This window comes from Erpetoichthys calabaricus, chromosome 8 (genome assembly GCF_900747795.2).
Source record: "Erpetoichthys calabaricus chromosome 8, fErpCal1.3, whole genome shotgun sequence".
NCBI classification, from domain to species: domain Eukaryota; kingdom Metazoa; phylum Chordata; class Cladistia; order Polypteriformes; family Polypteridae; genus Erpetoichthys; species Erpetoichthys calabaricus.
Window position 1 is genome coordinate 30,054,675 of NC_041401.2, and position 22,099 is coordinate 30,076,773.

Consider the following 22,099-nt stretch of genomic DNA (forward strand, 5'->3'; position numbering starts at 1 on the left):
GATGATCTCATCGGACCTTGTCCTTCTGCTAGGTATCTTGGTGTCATTTTTGATTCCTCCCTTTCTTATTCAACCCATATTCATCATATTAAAACTTTCTTACTTCCACCATAGCAAATCCCATATTGATTATCCTCTCCTTTTCCAATGCTAATAAACTTGTTCATGCTTTTATCACATCCCATATCGACTACTGTATCTTCCTACTGGCAGTCCCTTCTAATCTGTTATCACAGCACCATTTGGTGTAGACGTCTGCTGCAAGAGTCCAGCAACAGCGAGTATATAACGCCCATCCTGCTCCACCTTCAGTGGCTCCCTGTGCCTTAAAGGATACAGCCTAAAATTCCAATATTAACCTATAAAGTTTTACATGGCCTTCCACAGGACCACATCAGTAACCTACTCCATCAATATACTGTACTCCTGTCTGCCCACTAAGGTCCATTGATTTTGTAAATCTCAGCAACCTGCACCCTGTAGTTGACAGACCCTCCATCTCTATAGCGCCCAGACTTTGGAACAACCTCCCTAAATGAATGAGATCGGCCGACTCAATTCATTCTTTCAAAAAACAACTTAAATCTTGTTTTTTCAGGAACACCTTTAACATACACTGACATTCAGACCCTTCTTTAAGTTTAATCTCTCTGTACCACAGATTACATTATTTGTTCAATGTTTTCATGATGTATTTGTATTTTTGAATTTTATTCTGGTCTATTGCCACTTATTCTATTTCAATACTTTGTATATGCTATATTTATCTTTATTTAGTATTTTATGCAGATATTATTTGTATCCAGTTTTGCATAGGTGCTGTTGTTCTTTCCAAATTTCTGTGAAGTGTTCTGAACATGGGAAAAGAGCTATATAAATAAAATGTATTATTATTATCATTATGTCTGAACTCTGTATATGCGAGAGTTGAGAATCAATGAAGTCAATTCAATTGGAAGTACAATGTATATAAAGCAGCTATGAGAAATAAGGAATGCAGGTGTTTTGTGTCACGAGTTTTAAACACTACGAGAGATTGGAACAAGAACAAAGGAATAAAGTTGCAGCTCCATCAGGTGGTACATTCTTGTATGTCAGAAAAAGAGGCAGGCTTGCAACACTTTGGAAATGAGAAACCATGCTGGAAATTCATCTAATTTGAATAACCCACCAGTTTCTGGTTGTGTAATCTTACATCTTCAGATGATGAGATCAACAGCAGCAGTCATCAAGTTTGACATCCCCTCAGACTAGAAGTCTTCAAAATGTGCCACTGGCTTAAGTGAATGTTATAGAAACAAAAAACATATTTGAGCAAATGTCTATTGGCATGGCTGAAAATGACTTCAAACAACCACATCTGCCATCCAAAGATGAAATTAAAATGGCACAAAAATAAACTCTGAAGACAAAGCATGTTTTGAGCATTGCAGGAAGTAAATCTGCTGCTAGGCCTTCCTGATCAGGAAAAAGACATGCTGGATCCAGGAGAGAAACCTCTGTGAGATGTACTCCCAATGATGTCATTGTCTTCACTCTGCTGACAATAGAGCGTCTGGTGCTCAAAGAGATATGAGGTCCTTCTGAAGTCTACAATCATTTCTTTTGTCTTGTTGATATTAAGCAGAAGATTGTGGACCACCCTTCACCCCACCAGACTTTTCACCTCTTGACTGTATGGTGACTCATTTCCACCATTTATGAGACCAATCATGATGGTGTTGTCTGCATTCTTTATAACTGTTATTTTTTACTTGGCTGACACCTTTATCCATGGTGACATATAACATTTGAGATACAATTGGTTCAATTTCTTTTGTTTTTTTCCAGGCTTTTTTATCTATCTATCTATCTATCTATCTATCTATCTATCTATCTATCTATCTATCTATCTATCTATCTATCTATCTATCTATCTATCTATCTATCTATCTATCTATCTATCTATCTATCTATCCTTAACTCATATGCTGTCTAATCTATCTATCTATCTATCCATTATCCAACCCGCTATATTCTAACTACAGGGTCACAGGGGTCTGCACAGGCAGGCAGGTAAAGTGACTGGTCACAAAGTGTCAGTCGTAGGATTTGAACCCACAACGTCAGGGTTTGAATTCCAAAGTCTCAACCACTACACCACACTGTCTTCCTTTTCTTCCAGAATGGCTATGATCTAATTGGAGCACAGCAATATAAATTAGAACAACTAATCACATTATAAAGAATCAAGTTTTGCAATCATAATAAAGCATTTTATTACCATAAACAACTGCCCATACATTTCAGTATATATTACTGAGCACACAATGCAAATACTTTCAAACTGCAAAAGAAAATGTCAAGACGCTACTTGGAAAATCCAAGCCCATTGTGTGACTTTGGCTGTGTGGTTTGATGAGGTCTTGGTGAAACAATTGGAGGTCAGCAGTGTAGAAAGTAACAGAGCCATCAGAGTAGCTGGTGCAATATGCTGTGAGAAGAAAATAATCAAAGTCATGATTAATCATGACTTACTAGGTACAATTTTACTATTATATCGTGGTAAGCACTCATCATTTCACCACATGATCTCCAACACTGCAGTAAAATAAGACATTACAAAATAAAGTGACTGACCAAGTCATTGATCATATGAATAAATTCATTCTTCAGAAGTTTGAAAAACCGATAGACTGAATCACTGTATCATTAATTGGTGAAGGTTTGGATTTAGTGACTGTTTGAATATTTAATTGAATAAATTAATCATTATAAAATTTATTGATTGTCTGATTGACCCATTAAGTGACTAATCGGTCAAATTCTGGACTGATTGATTGCCTATTGAAAACATTGACATTACCACTGACTGATTGCAGGACTGGCTGACTGAATACTTTATCTATGGATTATTTGATAGGACAGCTGATCAATGAATTGATTGTGTGAATAAATGATTGAATGTACAATTGACTGACGACAGATTCTCTGATTTTTCCAATGAATGAATGACTGACTGGATGCTTTGTTGATTGTCTGACTTTCCCTTAGAATGTTCAAAGGACTGATTGACTTGCTCCATAATTGATTTATTATTTAACTACCCGACTAGATACATATTTGTTTAATTGAGTAAATAGTTACCTTATTGATTCTGCCAAAATACAATACTGGCTACAATTCTGTAGTCAACATACTTTTTTTGTCTAGTTATTTCCATGCGTTACCAAGTTCTCATTCCAGCACATCACTAACCACATTGTTATCAAATGAAGTCTTCCACAAAGGCAAAATAAATATGAATCGTCCAAAAGGCTTTACTACCCTGGTCAGGCTGCCTGGAAAAAGGCCTCACCCCAAAGGCCTTCATCTGCACTTAAGTAGTGACCCACCTCAGGCTTCACAGCCCCAAAAGGGATTTAAGCCTCAAAAATAAGATGATCATGTCTCTAAATTATTACAAAAGCCCCACAAGTGGAAGGATGGCCGTAAACCCTTGGCTTGTATAAAAAGGGAAAACTCTGAATTTTTCTAAAGGAATATTTATTTAACCAAAACAGAAAAAATATAATGAAAAGGGCAAAAAGAGTCAAAAGTATGGGCATAGAAAAGCAATCCACAGAAACCATGTCCTAATAGACAATCCAGAAGAATAACCTAACAGCAGAGCAGAAAAAGAATAGAAAAAACAGGAAATCCAAATAGAAAGCAATATTTTCAACACTCCACTCTAAATGAATGATCTCCAACTCCAGAGCCTTGTCAGCAGACTGCTATAGCCAGAGGGTGGGCTCAGGAGAGGTGGTGCCGGGGTGACCCCGCCTCCTGGGGCTCCACCCACAAAGAACAAGGAATATAAACACTTTTAAAGAGACAGAATACAATTACAGCATTATAATTGAAACCAGCAAAAATAACAAAAAATATATGAAAAATAACACTGCACAACAAAGTTTTTGCTTCTTGAACACTGTTGTGTGTTTCTCATAGATTTTTGGGTGCTGATCACAAATATCACATCAAAATTTACCCAAAACGTTTCAGAGAAATCTTCAGTTTTGTCGTGACTTTTTCTTCTATTTGTATCCAAACATTTTCGCTCCCATAAGTGACTTATCAACAACGGTTTGTGCAGCCTGGGAATGTCCAGGCATGTAATCAGGCCAGGTTGGAAGTTGTTCTGTGGAAGTTGACATCCTGGGTATGCCTGGGCAGGTCTGAATGAGCTTGACGCTGTCTCAGACTGCTATAAAGGTGGCTTGAATACACCGATCCTGCTCATTTGGTTAATATAGATAGTCAGTGTGTATGTATAGTATCAGTATAGTAAAGTAGAGTATCTGTAGCAATATAACAGTAAGTAAGCTTGACGCTATAGACGTTATGTCTCATCAATGTTGTAACAGCCGCGGTACATTCTGCTATATCTGTGGCGAATATACACTTGTGCCTCAGAGACGTTGGATGACAGCTCTTGAGAAGAAAGCTTATCGTCTATATTTTGGCTGCAAAATGGGTGATCAAGACAAGGAATGGGCGCCTCACATTTGCTGTGCGACATGAGCTGTCAGTTTGAGAGCCTGGTTCAGAGGCACTCGAAAGACGATGCCGTTTGCTGTTACGATGATATGACGAGAACAGAAAGACCATGTGATGAACTGTTACTTCTGTTTGACTAATGTGTCTGGTTTCTCTGCCAAAAACAAGAAGTCAATTGAATATCCTAACATGCCACATGACGACAGTCTTCCAATTCCGAAACCACCAGAGGATTGGACCTTAGACGAACCAGATGAAGAAACTGCAATGCAGGGTACTGACAGTGACATTGACCCGGATTTTGAACTGTGCTCATCAAGCGATCTACATCTGATAACACAGTCCAAATTGAACAATTTGGTCAGAGATTTGGATCGGTCAAAAGCAAAGGCCGAGCTGCTGGGTTCGAGACTGCAGGAATGGTGTTTGCTGTCACTAGGTATGAAAATTTCTGTGTTTTGAGGCCGACAATCATGATATAACCAAATTTTTTGCACACGTCGACAGTCTCTGTTTCTGTTATGACATTAAAGGATTGTTCTCGGCCTTGGGTTGTGATCACAACCTGGATGGGTGGCGTCTTTTCATTGATTCATCAATGTTAAGCCTGAAAGCTGTTCTGCTACACAATGGCAACGTTAATCCTTCAGTACCTGTTGGCTATGCAGCACACATGAAAGAAACGTATGAGAATATGGAACTTTTGCTGAAGAACGTCCAGTATAGCAGGTACAACTGGAATATCTGTGGAGATCTTAAAGTCGTTGCTCTGTTACTAGGACTGCAGCTCTGGTATACAAAGTGCTGTTATTTCGTCTGTGAGTCTGTGAAAGGAACAGCCGTGCCAAAGATTCGCACTATTCTCAACATAACTGGCCACTCTGTAAAAAGTTAGTTCCAGGACAGAAAAATGTGGCACAATAATCGCTTATTGACCCGGCAAAGATATTTTTGCCTCCTCTTCACATAAAACTGGGACTCATGAAGAATTTCGTGAAAGCACTAAACAAGGAAGGCAAAGGTTTTCGTTATTTAAGACAGCTGTTCCCAAGAAAAACTGACGCCAAGATCAAAGCGGGCATTTTTGTTGGCCCCCAGATCAGACATGTTATGAGTGATAAGCAGTTTGAAGATCTGTTAGATGGGCAGGAAAAAATTGCCTGGAAAGCCTTCAAAGACGTTGTTGACAATTTTCTGGGCAATTACAGAGTCCCAAACTACATTCAGCTGGTAGACAAACTTCTCAAAGCATACAAGACAATGAAGTGCAACATGTCACTCAAGATTTATTTCCTCCACTCACACTTGGACTTCTTCCCCGCAAATCTCAGTGCTGTCAGTGATGAACATGGTGAAAGGTTTCATCAGGACATTGCTATGATGAAGAAACGATACCAGGGCAACTGGAATCCGTCAATGCTTGCTGAATACTGTTGGATACTACAAAGTGATGCACCAGACATTGAATACAAAAGAAAATCAGGAGCAAAATATTTTTAATTCTGTTGAATTTAATAGCTTATGCGAAACTTAAACGTGACTAAATACGTTATTGTCAGTAAACATATAAATGTCTATTTCTCAAAGTTCCTACGTGATGCAGTAAAACTAAAACTATATTTGTGCATACCCAGTTGGTATCTGTCATAATCAGCAAAAATGTTTCAGGAAGCAAGACTTTTCAAAAAAACTGTTGTGCAGTGTAATCACTTAAAAACTATAAAATAAAAAAATAATTCACACTGACACATAACACACATCACACCATAACAAATACGATTGCTGTATTTCTGAATATTTCCATTCCTTTTCCCAAATTTTGCCATTTCTGTACAAAACCGTTTCCCTGCTTATGACTTTCAGCAACCTCTTCTGCTGTGTAAAAGCTACCTCTTCTAGTTACTAAATGAAATTGCTTTTATGTATAATCTTGATTTGCAAGTCATGTAAACTGCAAACACATTCATTTTTACTAGGAGATGGTGAGGGTTCCTAGAATTGCTATTTGCCAAATAAAAAAAAGGATTTATTGAACACATTTGAGTGATTAGAGTATAATCTTAGTAGCTGCAGACTGATTAGTTTGTAGAACATGGGGCATCAGGGTTGTGAAATTCAAATGAGGACAAATATAAATTAATATTTCTAAGTATGTTGAGACCCATTACAATGCATTTCAAATTTAGAAAAGTGCTCAGCAATTTTAGCCATATTGCTTTTTGTCTCCACCTCCACACAAATATGTTTGTCCACCAGGCTAAAGTAATGTCTGGCTTTAAAGCCACATCTCCTATAAATAACAACTGATGCCTGGCTTGTGCAGAGACTCCTGCTTCAAGACTCAATGTTCATTTTCTTAAAATTGCCCCTTTATAAAATCAGATGCTGTGTAAGAAGACTTACAGAGTCTGCCCAGCATGGCCTCCGTGGTTATTGAGTCCCTACCACACAAGGAAAGCTTTAAATAACTTCACCTACCATTCCACATGAAATGCCCTTTACATGACTTGGATTATAATGACAGCCACTGAGCAGACAACACTTCATAAATCGAAGTATAATCGTCTTCATCAGCTTCTTGGCACTTACTAGTCTGGTCGTAAAACAAAGCAAATATCCTACATTAAGTCAAAGTCACACCCTCTCTCTGCTTATGAACGCTAAGTCCTTGTTCGTTGACTACAGAAAGTTATTCATAAATTAAAACACCCTGACCAGATGGATTTATCCACTCACAACTGCCTTCTGTTAACATTTGTCAGATTTTATGTATTACTGATGTTGCAGCCTCTGTTAAAGGACTAGCTGCATGCCAGTCACGTGATCTTGAAAAACGTGAACTGGTCATTTTTATTGCAGCTAATGACTAAAACAGGATTTAATAAGGAATTCATTCATTTAATCAAAACATTTAATTCAACTCTAAAATCAGCTGAGCTCACTGACACCTCAATCTTTTCTCCTTTTTTATCAAAAACATAGCCAGTTAAGGCTGCCCACCATCACCTCTTCCTTTTTAACATGTTCCTTGGATGGTAGCTATCTGCAATTCCACTATCAAACTCCCATTGTGACACATAATTCTCCACCCATAATTTCCATATGTGGATTGTATTCTTCTTTACTTCTCTGATAATCCCTCATGTTCTACACTATTTTAGGTCTTATGAAGGTCTTATGAAGTATCTGGGCTTAGAAGAAATTGTACCAAATCCTCCCTTGAGCTCTTTGATATTTTATTTCTTACTGAACAAATGCCTGCCTTTGTCCTTATCTCAAAAAGTTTTAGACACCTTGGAATTGACATTTTGGCCTTCATTGCTGCCATAGCTTCCATTAATAGCTAATGCATCCTCAATGAAGTCAGTGCCTCTGTTCCGTCATAGTTTGTACTTTTGACTGCTATTTTTGCTTTACGTTCTGGCTTTGTCAAATTGCTTCTTTTGACTATTCCTCATCTTTTGGTCAATATCTCTCTTGCTGTCAGTTAATGCTAGTATAACACTATTCTTTCACTCCATATCTGGTACCAAGTGGATAAGCATACCACTGCCCTGTGAAGTGTCACTCCTGTATACCCATATTTCGTAATGCTGCCCTCAAAATTGGTGGACATACTTGCCTTTACCCACCCAAGCAATACACTGCTATCAATACATTCTGAGCACATACTCAACAAGGCGGGACATCTGACATTCACGTCTCTGTATGATCTTATGCCTTCACCCATTTTCTCCTAACTCCAGCTTGGTCAGTGCTCAGGATATGTGAGCTCTCCTTTTCTTCTCCTCTGCCCATCCACACTTTAGTATCACTCTCTTAAACTTTCTATTCCCGTGTTCGTCAACCCGTTCCAAAACATCTTCTGAAAATTTCAGTCTGGAAAGGGGACCGACCTCTTACCTTTCTCCCCTCCACAATCCTCTTGCCTTGAATACCATTTTTAACAATATAAAACTGCACTCTAAGAATTTGATTTTCCAACTCACTCAATTAAAATTTCTTATCACCTTCCTTATAAACACTATTTGATGGGACCACAACCAGTCCCACTAAGCCACTTAATGCTGCTTATCTCATCTTGGGTACATTTCACTATATGTTCTAGCCCTGTTCAGAATCAGAATCAGAATCAGAATATCTTTATTGTCATTGTAACAAATACAACAAAATTAGGTGCAGTCCCTGCGGTGTCAAAATATAAATAAAATATAATTAAAAAAGGATAAGAAAGGATAAGAAGAAATAAGGTAGAACACAAACATTCAACATAAGACCTTAATTGCACATGAACACTATTGCACAAGATGTCATCTATTGCACTGCTGCATTGGAAGTGGTTAAGTGGCAATTCAGTGTCCTAATAGTTCTGCCCTTCTTGATACCAATGACAACAGGGAGTTTAAAGACCGGACATTAGTATCAAAAGATCCAGCATAATGCTGTTGTTTAAACAAACAAAGCATTAAAACCTATGAAGCGTTTAAGGAGCCAGATCTTCAGTTTTCGATTATATAGAATATGTACGGTATTCAGAATAACAACATTGCTGTGAATTCTTTGCTCAAACTTTATATTTCCTATGCATCATTTTTCATTAAAACAAAAATAATATTCAGAATGGTAACAAGAAATAATAGTGCCACAACTGGAGCAGTACAAGAGACACAGTTATGGCAAAATAAACCTAAACGATCAACACAACAACATTACGGTAATTTCAGGCTTTGCATGCATTGCTTAAGACTTGCTTAACGTCAAGGCATTATGTCTCTCCCAGGAGGGTTTATTAAAACTCCTGTTAAAATAGGATAACTACCATGTATGAACTAACTCATGTCATTCTTCATATTCACATCTGACTCACTCAAAAGTTCACTATACTTGTCTTCCTGATTAGTAAAACTTCAACGATGTGCATTGAGTGGACAGTGATATTGAGTTCTCTGTATATGTTGGTTTAACAGTAACAGGAATCACTGTCAGTGTTTAAAGATGATTATTATACTTCTATTGCTTTAAATTTTGTAATTATATTTGACTAGTCAGTTAATGTAAGGGACTTCAGTAAATTTATTATGGTTTATGAGGCCTTATAAGTACAGGTAGTCGCTGGGTCTGATGTAAGTCGATCTGGACGTAAGACAGACCAGTATATGTATTCAGATCTGACCGTATGTATAGTACTGTTTAATAAGCCCATTAAAATTGTTTTTTATCCTTTATTATCATCAATTATCATCATAATGTAGATTTTCTATCTTTTTTTGTCAATTATTTTTTTATTATTTTGTTTCCTTATTATTGTTGCTCGCATGGGTGCCAAACTTTTAACAGCTTCATGAGTCCTTTCTTTGTCTGTGTTATGTTATGTCATCAGTGTGAGCCTCTCCCAGTGTTCATTTAGGAAAGGAAGAAATGTACCAGCAGAGTTTGTGCACTCATGTTTACTGTTGTAATATTTCAGCCTGTTAATAATAAACATAATAGATAAAGGAGTTCAGTTTGTTTTCATTACCCCTTCGTGACGGTTCACACGAAGCGTCACACTGTGAGTCACAACATAGAAGTTTCACAGGTTAACCGAGGCAGCAGTACAGGGTGTGTGATGAACAAAGGTTACAATTGGGATAACTTAAAGTCACATGCAATCACATTCGCTTTCCTTCCTCCATACTGCTTGATCACCTTCATTTTTGTGTCGAGATCAATTACCTTTTTTTGTGTAAGTGTAACACAAATGTAACTGAATTCAAAAGCTAATAAACTGAGATCAAGATGCATGAGTCATGGCATACAGAGCTGGCATGGTGAAAATTGTCATTTGCAGGTGAGATGTGAGAGCGGTCGTAAGTTGAATAATTGCAAGACGCATATGTCGTAAGTTGACAACTTCCTGTAATCTGTAACAACCCGCAGACTCAAATGCATCTGACACAGACTTGCTCTCAGTTTTACCAGCGAGATTTGTTTGTAGAATCAGTCCAGGAATGGTGGGGCTGGGTTAGTATTACCCTGACAAATTTAGGGTTGGGGGATATTGACCCAATGTACCCCACAAAGCGCCTACAGCCATGAGGAGAGTGATTATATTTCTACTTTGTTTTTCTTTATTTACTTATATTTATGCATGATTTTTGTGCTTATGTCCTTCTGCCACTTCAATAAAAAGTTGATCACAAAACATTATTGTAAGCTAGAAGACAAGTGCAATGCCCACACCAAGGAAAAAACAGACCAGCAGGGCACATCTCTTTCACAAAGAAGCAATACATCAAAGCCAAAAACAGACAAGGCACGTAATCATGGCTGTAATCTTGGTGTAACAGCTACTCAGAGCAAAGCACTTAGAGTTCAGCTGACAACAAACCCATCAGAAAAGTCACACGCCTAAAATGAAAGTGTTGTCTCTCTGACATCAATAAAGTACTTCATTGTGTGTACGTTTCAAAATTTTTTTTAAATGGCATTAAAATTATCAACAATATACCACAGACAAGCAGATTACAACTTTTCGTGTTTATGAATACATTATCAGTTGTTGTAGATGACCAGAGCTTATCTTTTTCCATATTTAGAAGATGTATTCAGCATATCCAAAATTATAATAAAAAAAATAGCATTGCAACAGTGTTTAAAGTCAGTTTCAGTAGTGTTGCTACATAAAAGAACATTGAAGATTGTAACTACTGGAATATTGAACAAGTGGGAATTTCAAAATGGACAGGCATTTTTTTCCGACGTTAACAATAAACAAAAGGGATGCAAGACACTTCATGCAAATTTCTAACATGCAGGAATAAAATGGAAACTCACCACACTCTTGCTCCCAATATTCGGGTTAAGTACCTGTAAAAATCATGCCAGTGTTAGAGAGCATGGTCTACTAACTCATTAAGCTATTGATATTCTGGTCTGTTTGGCTTCTTTGTCACATACATGTTGCTCAGTTCAATCCCACTGCGGACTCCCCCAGTCAGTCAATCAATCAGCAACTGCTGCAGTTATCCAATTCTAGAAACAATTGTATTGTAGAAGTAATTGTTCACTAAATAAATGGAAATCCATCCCATCCATTTATTGAGCCAATACAGGGTCAAGGGCAGCCAAAATAATTATCAGGAGCATTAAGTGCAAAGCAGAAATCAAGCCTAGAGAGGGTGCCAATCTAATGCCAGGCACTCCCCACAATGACTCACACTACGCAGCGCCAGTTTAGAGATGCCCGGTTTTGATGACTACGTTTCCAGAAATTGCGACAAATTAAAATATATCTCCTTAGAGGGTTATGCTCACTTATTGTTCTATGAGTCTGGTGTGACACTCTTGGTTTTGTTGATTTGGATGACAAAATTCTAGTTTTGACTTTCCAGCTATTACAGAAATGTTTTTTACATTTGCTTCTGTTTATGGATCCTGAGTAATGGATAGTGGATTTTTTGTATAAATTTGTAACACTAGTCTGACTGTGATATACTGCTTTGCAGTATGGAGACTGTGGAAGATTGTGGGTTCGCTTCCTGGTTTCTCCATATAAATGTAATGAATTATTATTATTATTATATTCTGCACCATTTGTATCCAGCACATTACCAATAATAATGTCAGATAATATTATTTTTTATTTTGTTCTCAATAATTTGTATATAAGTTTATATTTAGGTATAGATTTTTTCCACAGACTTTTCATATGTTTAACTATTTTGGGGTCTTTAAATATAGTAAAGAATTGTTAAAGATTATACCATTTATTTGTAGGCTGATTGGTGCAAATTTTATGCAAATGACCACAAATATTTAACATCATTGCTTTGTTATATTTCTCAGTCTTCCCATGCTGAAGTGACTGTTGCACATGACAGGCTCCCTCAGGCTTGTTGTAATAAGGAACGTCCATCTTTAAAGCTATTTATAATGATGATCTCAACAGTTGTTAATTGGTTGTGTTGTTTAACACTTGTTTATTTGAGTATTTTTGCAACTTTCCTGTTTGCTTCAGATTGCCTTTTTAGACACTACATTTTGGCTCATTTTTTTCTTGTCTTGTCTTATCTTAATAAATTCTTTGTATTTGAAGAACAATGTTTTCTTTTTGTCTTTTCAAGCTAGATGTTTTATGGTTTCCCTCTCTCTTGAAAGATATATTTGTGGTTTTGGAACTTTGAAAAGTATTTTTCAACTTTTAAGGCCAATGCCCTTTAGTTTTGGGTGTGGCAGACTGGGGTGAGGCCTGTGTCTGAGACTGAACAGTTAGGTCCCGGATGGGATTTTGTTTATTTTGAGGCCTGCTCACCCCTTTTTTTCCATTTTTGGTGCTGCATTGCAACCCCCTTAAAGGTTTAGTAAAGCCCAGAAGGCCAAAGCTTTTGTTATTTAATCCAATACTTGGTGTTCTTTGGTTGAGTGTAACAGATTACTGTTCCTGACCTTCTACTGGACAGTTCTGATGTCTCTCTGAGTATGGGATCTGCTCCTGTGTCAAAAATCATGCCATATGTTGAATACCACCTGTCTTCTATACATGTGTGTCCTTTTGCATACCTATCACTGACATGCATTGGCCAAACAGTGTGCTCATCTTTTCTGTGAATCTGAGATGATCGAACCTTTTTAACCACAACATCTGATAACAGCACTTTGCTCACTAAGAGTAAAATTTAGAAAATCAAGCTGTCATAATTACACATTGAGTGTACAATACAGACCTCCAGATGTGCTGTCTACTGGTAAGGCACACTGGGACTTCCCGAACAGCGTAGTCAGCATGACAGCATTGCGAAAATGTTCTAACATGGAGTGTTATTTTTACCTATGAAATGCCTTCATATTTTGACTTATGCTCATACCACCTAGCCAAAACTGTGTTGACAGAGCTGTCAGTATGCAGACAAATTAAATTCAGCCATATATGAAACCAATAGGGAGCCTAAACTTTCAATGAAAAGCTGCCTTATTACATTTATAATGCATCTTACAATATGTGTATAAATAAGCTTTTTGGATGCCTGTTTGTTTGTCTGTTAGCCAATCATGCAAAAAAAACGTGACTCCTAACTCACTTATCTAGGGCAGGGTGGTGGGGCTGCTGGTGCCTATCCCAGCAATCATCAGGCATAAGGTAGGAGCAACAACTGGGCATGGTGCAACTCCATCACTGGGTGAGCACACATTTGGGCCAGTTTAGCGATATCAGTTCACCTAACCTACTAGTCTTTGGACAGTGGAAGGAAACTGCTGCACCTGGAGAGAACCCTCACAAACACAGGGAGAGCATGTAAACTGTATGCAGCAAACACCCAGGACACAAACCCCGACCTCCTTAATACAAGGCAGCAGGCCATAGCTGAATCCATTTACAGGTACACAGAATTTTGCTTGTGCGTTGCCATTGGTCCAGCTGAAAATAACAGCTATGTGTTGGAGAGAGGCATTATAATGGAAGGGGGACAACCCAAAAGTGCACTAGGACTGATGGGAGGACACTGTAATCAGCACACATCAAGTTTTGTAGTGGCCAAAGTGTGACTTCATCAATGACCACAGTCATGTTTCTTCTCAATTAGTTTGGATAATACTTCCATTGTCTCACCAATGATTAGATTACAGTTTACAGATTACAGCTTTTGTCCAAAGGTATGTCTTTCTGTCTCATCATGGGTTGTATTTAGCTATGTTGAATTTACAAAATTTAACATAGCTAAATGAATTTACAAAACACCCGGGAAACAGCAGGTATTATGGCTAGTACTCTATAATGTTAAAGTGGAACTGAAATTCTGGGAAATGATTTTATGAAATCCAAAATAAAAATCAAGAGATCCTGAATTTGAAGCATTCATTTTCCAAAACAACCTGAGGTGTCTCCTGTTTCTTTGTAAGTGTAATACACAACGTAATTTTATAATCAATTCAAAGAGTTCTGAAGTTCTGATATCCCCTGTTCCAGACACTGCATGTCCCCCATAGCTGACTCCAGAAGTAGGTGAATAGTGCTGTGGAGACTAATAATTTCTTAGAGCTTTAGAGATTTACAGGGGCATGTGGAGGTCTCTCACTGGAGTGGTCATTTCTAACAAACTGAGTAATCAAACGTAGTAGTAAACCAATCAGCACCATGACAAAATTCCAGAGTTCTATGACAGAACTCCAGGAACCCATCATGAAGACAATACCATCTGCAGCATTTTACAGTGGTTTCTACAAGAGAGTGGCATTACAGATGCCACTCACAAGAAAAGGCCACATACAGCAAAGAGAGTGGGAGCTTACAAGAACATACAAAGAGGACCCTGAGATCTTATGGCAAAGTATTTCAGGCCACATGAATTGACCTGAATGTAACTGACTATAATTTGTGAATCTGATTTATGAGGGAGTGTTGGGTGTGTGCTTGAGAGCAGCCTGCAATGGACTGAGGCCACGTCCAGGACTGACCCCTACCTTACTTGCCATCAAGATATGTTTTAGCTGCAGGAACTGGAAAATGAAGGATTCTGGGGCCACAAGATTAAAATTCAGTTTCAGTTTATGTTTATGACAATATCCCAAGGGATACACTGTAGCTTTATTCTTCCTATGGCTCCAACAATTTGACCAATGAATGAGAGAGGAGGCAGGTCTTCAGCTCAGATGTGTGGGTGTGTCTAAGTGCATTTCCAATTTCATTAATGACAGTGTTTTTTTAGAAGTGGTTTATTTAAATATATTTTAATAACAGTACATGTGTTTGCAATGTTGTAGGGATACTTCTGGATTGCTATGATTAGGAGTCCCAAGGGACACAAGACCCAAAAATTTGAAAGTGCTCCTCCACAAATGTCCACTAGAGGGGGATATATCACCAAACCCTGGCTAGACAAATGGGCAAACACAGAAAGTTCATAAAAAAATAAAAGGTTTTATTTGTCACAAAAGTTTCTCTGCATGAAGTTCTGAATAAACCCAAAAGGCATAAAGGTGTTGCTTAAAAACATAAGGTGATCCAAAGTGAACACAGTCCCAATACAGGAATCTCATAAAACAGAGTGAAAGGTCAAAAAAAAAAACTGTAAACACAGAACATACCAAAACTCCTTTGCACATTCAAATGAAACACCAGTAACTATAGGAGACCCTCCAGATTTATAGGATGGAGGGCAGTTCCCAGCAGTGATTGCCAGGTGGGGGACCACACAGAAAACACAGGCACTGGCAAGAAAGCAAATCATAAAATAAAGTAAAATTAACACAGATAAATGACTCATCAACACAGGAAAAGACATTAAAAATAGATTTGAACCCCACCCAGGGGAGGAACCCTGACTGAAAAATGGCTGGATGACATGATGTGGATTACATGACATGAGTAATGCAAAATTTTTTAATGGAATTTTTGATACCGTAAACCACTATTATATCCAAAATGTTGCATGAAAAGATGAGATTAAATATTTTTCTCAGTCTTTGCTACAAACACATTGGGATAAGTAATATATAAAAATATAATTTTTGGCTGGCTCATTCCTTTAAGAGAGAATGAATGGTTTGGCTGAGGTTGCCACTGAAAAAGATCTAACAGAAAGTTTGGATTGTGAGGAATTCATAAGAGAGTTTGTGGCGGTGAAAATGAAATTAGGAAAATCAGATATGCAATATAAACTGCTTTAATTCTTACAAACAACTCTTACATTTTGAATAAACAACATTGATATTGCAATGATTCATATTATGATTATAGCATTTCATCATCGAAAGTGTTTTATGACCAAAAGTGTTGTTCTTCCTTATAAATAATACATAAAAATGAAAAGCTTTTAAATTATTCCTACAGTAAAAGTGCAAGTCCATCTAAAAAGAAAAATGACACTTTAAAACACTTATTTTTTTATTACTTTAAGCATATGGTCATAATTGGGCTTATTATGTCCATGACCATGATGGGCCTGCCCAGAGTGCAGATTTATTTTCATCAGGGGGCAGAAAGGAGGGCAGTGTGGCTTTGTGGTTAGGGTGTGACCCCTTAAGGCACACGTCACTTCATTTTCCTGTGTTGTAATTGTAAAAATATATGAAATAAGCGTTCTTTATCTCTCTATTTAAAATGCACCATGGGGCAATGGTTGAACATAGTGAGGCACTATACAAAATAAAAACAATTTGAAATTATAGTTAAAGTGGATCTAACACGACACTCCTCAATTCCGATTCCAAAGCAGCCATTTCTCTTTATGGAGTGGCAGAGGCAGTGATTTTAGGGTAAATTAAAAGTGGGCAGATTTAACAGCAACTCATTACACCAAAGTGCCAGGACATGCCCCTCTTTCTTGGGGTGCTTGAAATGCCTTTGGAGAACGGGGTATGAAAAATGTTCATGACTTTATACTAACTGGTTGTGTCCAGGTGATAGTTTTAAAAGCCTGAGGATAAAAATCACACTTTTCAAAAAGTGGTGGGGACATGTCCTTTCATTGTGCCTTAACAAAGCCATACACCGGGAAATCCTTGAGGAGAACCTGCTTTAGACAACTAAACACTTCAGAGAGGAGCAAAGATTCCTCACAAAAATCCAGAGCATAGAGCCAATGTAATGTTGTGATGCCCAGAAAATGTCTGACTTTGAACATCTTAGGAAGGACTAAAGGCTGTCATCACTGATGAACTTAATGCAGTTTAACAGTGGCAGAACAAATCGTCAAGGAAAAGTTGAGAACAACACAAGGATGCATAGAAACACCATAGTGTAACCTGAGGAGGGCACCTCTCAAAGTTCCTAAATGCTAACCAAAGAAAAATATAAAGAAAAGAAAGGATTTATTAAAGGACAGTAAAGGTCTTTGGAGATAGAAGTGCAGAAATAAGGGAACACGAAAAATCAACCTTTCATGCCTCCACCACCTTCTCCTTTGACCTTTCTCCATACCTTCTTGAGACCTTTTTTCTCCAGACAGCTGAACTCTTACCCACTCTCTTCCCAATTCTATTTGGGCAAAACAGCCTTAACCCACAACTCTTCAGACACTTATATTAAATATTGGGGAGCAGGGAGATGTACAGTACCAGAAAAACGTTTTAGAACACCTCAGTTTTTTCAGTTTTTAAACGTCTTTTTAAACAGTTTTTACGTCTTACCCGAAGAAGGGGCCTGAGTTGCCTCGAAAGCTTACATATTGTAATCTGCTCAGTTAGCCAATAAAAGGTGTCATTTTGCTTGACTTCTCACTACATCCATAATGGCTAACACGGTACCACACCCTAGTACTTCAGTTTTTATGGAAATGCAAGCAACTTAATGTCTTAATGTTTAATGAAATGAAGGCATAAAACAAATAAACAATAGCAAATAAAAAAATAAGTCAACTAAACATTAAGTATACAAAATTTTATTCAAATTTTTGATTCATCAAAGTAGCCAGCTTCTGCTGATATAACATCCAAACTGTGGTAATCCTTTTGATTCAAAATGCCAGTTACTTCTGTGCAAGTCACCAACTCCTCCTCCAGCAAAAGAACCCCAGACCATCACACATCCTCCTCAATGCTTTGGTGTCACACACTGAGAAACCATCCTTTCACCTTCTCCACGGTGCTCAAACACCATGCATGATGAACCAAAGATTTCCAATTTTGATTCATCGGTCCATAAGACTTTCTTCTAGGCTGCAGTAGTCCACTGTCAGTATTTCAAGGCCGTATTTTGTCCTTTAAGGAATGGCTTTCTTCCTGACACTCACCCCATCAAAGCTGCAGCTCAAAGTCTCCTGTTCATAGTAGAAACTGAGACTTGCGTTTTTCGACCTGCATTGTTAAGCTGTGCTTGAAGCTGCTGTGCTGTGAGGCGCCTGTGATCCTCAGAAACGTGTCTTCTGATTGGCTTGTGACTTTGGGTCTGCCAGATCTCATCCCTTTAGAGTTTCTTCCAGTTTCCAATTGGTCTCACTGGACTCACTGACATATTGATTTTTTTTTTTTTGCAGTTTCTCTAAATGAAAGGCCTACACTTCTAAGGGTAATAATGCTCTGTCTCATTTCATGTGTTAATTGTTATTTTCTAGCCATTATCACTGACATTTACAACTTTCTACAGTGTAATATTGCCCTAGTAGTACTTCAGAGGGTGCAGTAACACAGTCTGTTCCAACTCTGCTTTAAGACATACAGAGGGGTTTTAAGTAATCAACAGACGATGGGACACCTGTGCAAATTGTTTTCTCCAACACGCAAGGCTTATTGTACTTTAATTGCTACAGAACATCTGTAGATTGTAACCTGTTAGTTGTTCCTTTTTTCAGCTTTTGCTAACCTAAACTTTAAATTAAAACCTCTGGCAGTTTACTGATTACCTTTTCACCCTTTTAGGTCATTTGTTGCATTTCAACTGGTCAAATTTGAAGAAAAACTGGAAGAACTGAGGTGCTGTAAAAAGTCTGCTGCCTAATAGCATGGGGGACCTCCAGCATAACTCCCATCACCAGGTATCCTTACATTGGTGCCTCAAGAGTCAATTATGTTGGGGCTCCACAATTGGGCATACTGCCCCCATCCAAGGGTTGTCACTGGCAAGGACAGCATTCCACAGCCTGACTCGGGCCCGGCACTGTAGGCGCATCATTACAATCTGTGCTGGGCCCCCTTTAACAACAGCCACTAAAACTCAAATCTGGCAAAAACCGGCCTACAAAATACTGACTCTGGTGGATGTATAGTACAGTATATTTGGTGGGGTGAATGCCAATTAAAAGAACGTTTTGTTAGTTATAGTCGGTTACCACTGCTACTTCTCAAACCTGAAGGCTTGGATTCAAATTTCTGGCCCAGGTTCTGCCTGTATGGATTTTACGTTTTTATTCCTGTATCTGTGTGGGCTTTTCCACAGGGACTTGCATACTGTGGAAGAATATCATTGTTCTGTGCAAACATGACAATAAAAGCTGAGCTTGTCAGACTAAATAGAGGCTTTAACTGGCTCAGGATTAGTGGGTACAAGTGTGTGGGTGATAGTGAGCTCTGTGATAGGCTGGCACTCCATCCAGAGTTAGTTCCAAAGCTACCAGACTTGGCACTAACTTCTTGAAACCCAGAACTCAATAGGCAGCTTAATAGACGGATGGATGTGAATTCAGGCTGCCATTCACTTGTGTCCTCTCCAAGGTTGATTCCTACTGATGTTGACCCTTCACTGGATTAAGATGGTTGAGAAAATGCGATCTCTCTAGGAGAATTAATTTACTGTATGTTTGAACTTCTGAAGTGTTATGAGTCACTGTGGTAAAAAATGTCAAGTAAATGTTTCAATAAAAATTATAAATGAGCTTCTTCCCCACTTGACCCTTGTCTTTTCAGTCTGTTCTGGCTCAGAGTGAGACAGTTAGAATTTTTATAAAAGGGAATGGAGGACGAAAGCAAGATCAAAGGAGAAGCAAAGTCATAACCAAAATATCAACCGAGCTATTGTCAAGTTTACAACGCTAATCTAAAATCAAAGACTTTCCAAATGGCAAAAAAAAACCAAATTTGAATTGCAAGGGGGCGGCACGGTGGCGCAGTGGGTAGCGCTGCTGCCTCGCAGTTGGGAGATCTGGGGACCTGGCTTCGCTTCCCGGGTCCGCCCTGCGTGGAGTTTGCATGTTCTCCCCGTGTCTGCGTGGGCTTCCTCCCACAGTCCAAAGACATGCGGGTTAGGTGGATTGGCGATTCTAAATTGGCCCTAGTGTGTTTGTGTGTGTCCTGCGGTGGGTTGGCACCCTGCCCAGGATTGGTTCCCTGCCTTGTGCCCTGTGTTGGCTGGGATTGGCTCCAGCAGACCCCCGTGACCCTGTGTTCGGATTCAGCGGGTTGGGAAATGGATGGATGGATGGAATTGCAAGGGAATGAACCAACTGTGTGTAGTGGACAAAATAGATTAGGGCTGACACAGAGAAAGTTCAGCTGATGTCATGGGGATGCGCAACCTTGCACAGTGTTCAGAAGCAGTCTCTGCACGACTGACTAAAGGTGGTCTCCATTTAGCGCACGCTGCAAGGGGATCACTCTGACAAGATGTTGTGGAGTTGTGCTGGCCACTGGCAGTAGCCAGAACATAAACCTTCATTTTGAGATACTTTGTGCTGGGAGTCCACAGCAATTCACTTGGCGATGAGGAAGGAATTTGCACTCTGGACAGGTGGAGTGTAGTGATGATCTGGGCAGAAAAGATAGGGATTGATAAAGAGAGAGACTGAGAAGTGTTCTGCTCACAGTGTTTAGAGGCAGTTTCTGCATGGCCAACTAAAGGAGCCCCCCTATTAGCTTATGCTAAGTAACAAGATGATTAAATTTGCAGATCATACCAAGCTAGGTGCATTGGCAGATAATCTGGAATCTGTTGAATCATTGTAGAGGGACTTGGACAGCATACAGACTTGGGCAGATTTGTAGCAGATGAAATTTAATGTCAGTAAATGTAAAATATTACATGTAAAAATGATAGTGTTAGATACACAATGGGAAGTCTGAAAATCAAAAGCACACCTTATGAGAAGGATTTAGGAGTCATAGTGGACTTGTCACCATCAACTTCCAGACAGTGTTCAGAAGCCATTAAGAAGGCAAGCAGGTTATATAGCGCCCTGATGTGTGGAGTACAAGTCCAAGGAGGTTCTGCTCAAGCTTTATAACACACCGGTGAGGCCTCATCTGGAGTACTGTGTGCAGTTTTGGTCTCCAGGCTACAAAAAGGACATAGCAGCACTAGAAAATGTCCAGAGAAGAACAACTAGGCTGATTCCAAGGTTAAAAGGGATAGATTATGAAGAAAGATAAAAAGAGTTTAAGCAAAAAGAAGATTAAGACATGACTTGATTGAATGGAATGGAATTAGTACCGAGGATTGAGACTGTGACTTTAAAATGAGTTCATCAAGAACATGGCGACACAGTTGGAAACTTGTTAAGGGTAACTTTCGCACAAACATAAGGAAGTTTTCCTTTACACAGAGACCCATAGATACCAGGAATAAACTACCAAGTACTATGGTGAACAGTAGAACTTTAGGGACTTTTAAAACTTGACTTGATGTTTTTTTAGAAGAATAAAATGGATAGGACTGGCAAGCTTTGTTGGGCCGGATGGCCTGTTCTCTTCTAGAATGTTTTATTGTTCCAATGCTGTAAGGAGCTTGTATCAGACTGAGACTTTGTCCGTTTGAAACTGACAACCCGTAGTTCCCACAGTGCGAATCCTAGAATTGAGATGATTTAAGGTGTGAGTTCATGGCACAAGTGTTGTGCATGAACTAGTTGAAAAGAGTACGTCCATTGAACAAGCTCATTTTTCTAAGAACGGTGAACTTCACGTAACGTATTTGCAAGTGAAGAACTTGAACTTGAGCTAGTTCAATTTTATGTGACATTCTGGATCTGGTTTAGGTTCAGATTAAACATTTTGCCTTACCCTGTAATGTAGGGGTGGAGCCGAATCTGAATACGGTATTCAGATAAGCATAAATAGTGGATTTTTACAAATATTTATTTTGTACGAACTGTTTGCCATTTATTTGTATTCAGAAAAAATAATGCAAAATTAAATAGGCACTGTCTGTGTCTGCCTGCTTGTGCTTTAGCTG

General features: G+C 38.6%; 1 protein-coding gene across 4 annotated transcripts in view; it reads right to left on the minus strand.

Annotated features, from left to right (window-relative positions):
• LOC114655426 (sodium-driven chloride bicarbonate exchanger-like) overlaps window positions 1-22,099 on the minus strand; it is a 326,186-nt gene that overhangs the window by 274,093 nt on the left and 29,994 nt on the right. For 3 of the 4 annotated variants that reach the window (XM_028806403.2, XM_028806404.2, XM_051930579.1), the window contains exon 2: window positions 11,338-11,370. The exons of the other annotated variant lie outside the window; for it this stretch is intronic. In XM_028806403.2, the coding sequence (XP_028662236.1) occupies window positions 11,338-11,370 (33 nt within the window). The remainder of the gene's footprint in view (window positions 1-11,337; window positions 11,371-22,099) is intronic. 4 annotated transcript variants of the gene reach the window in all.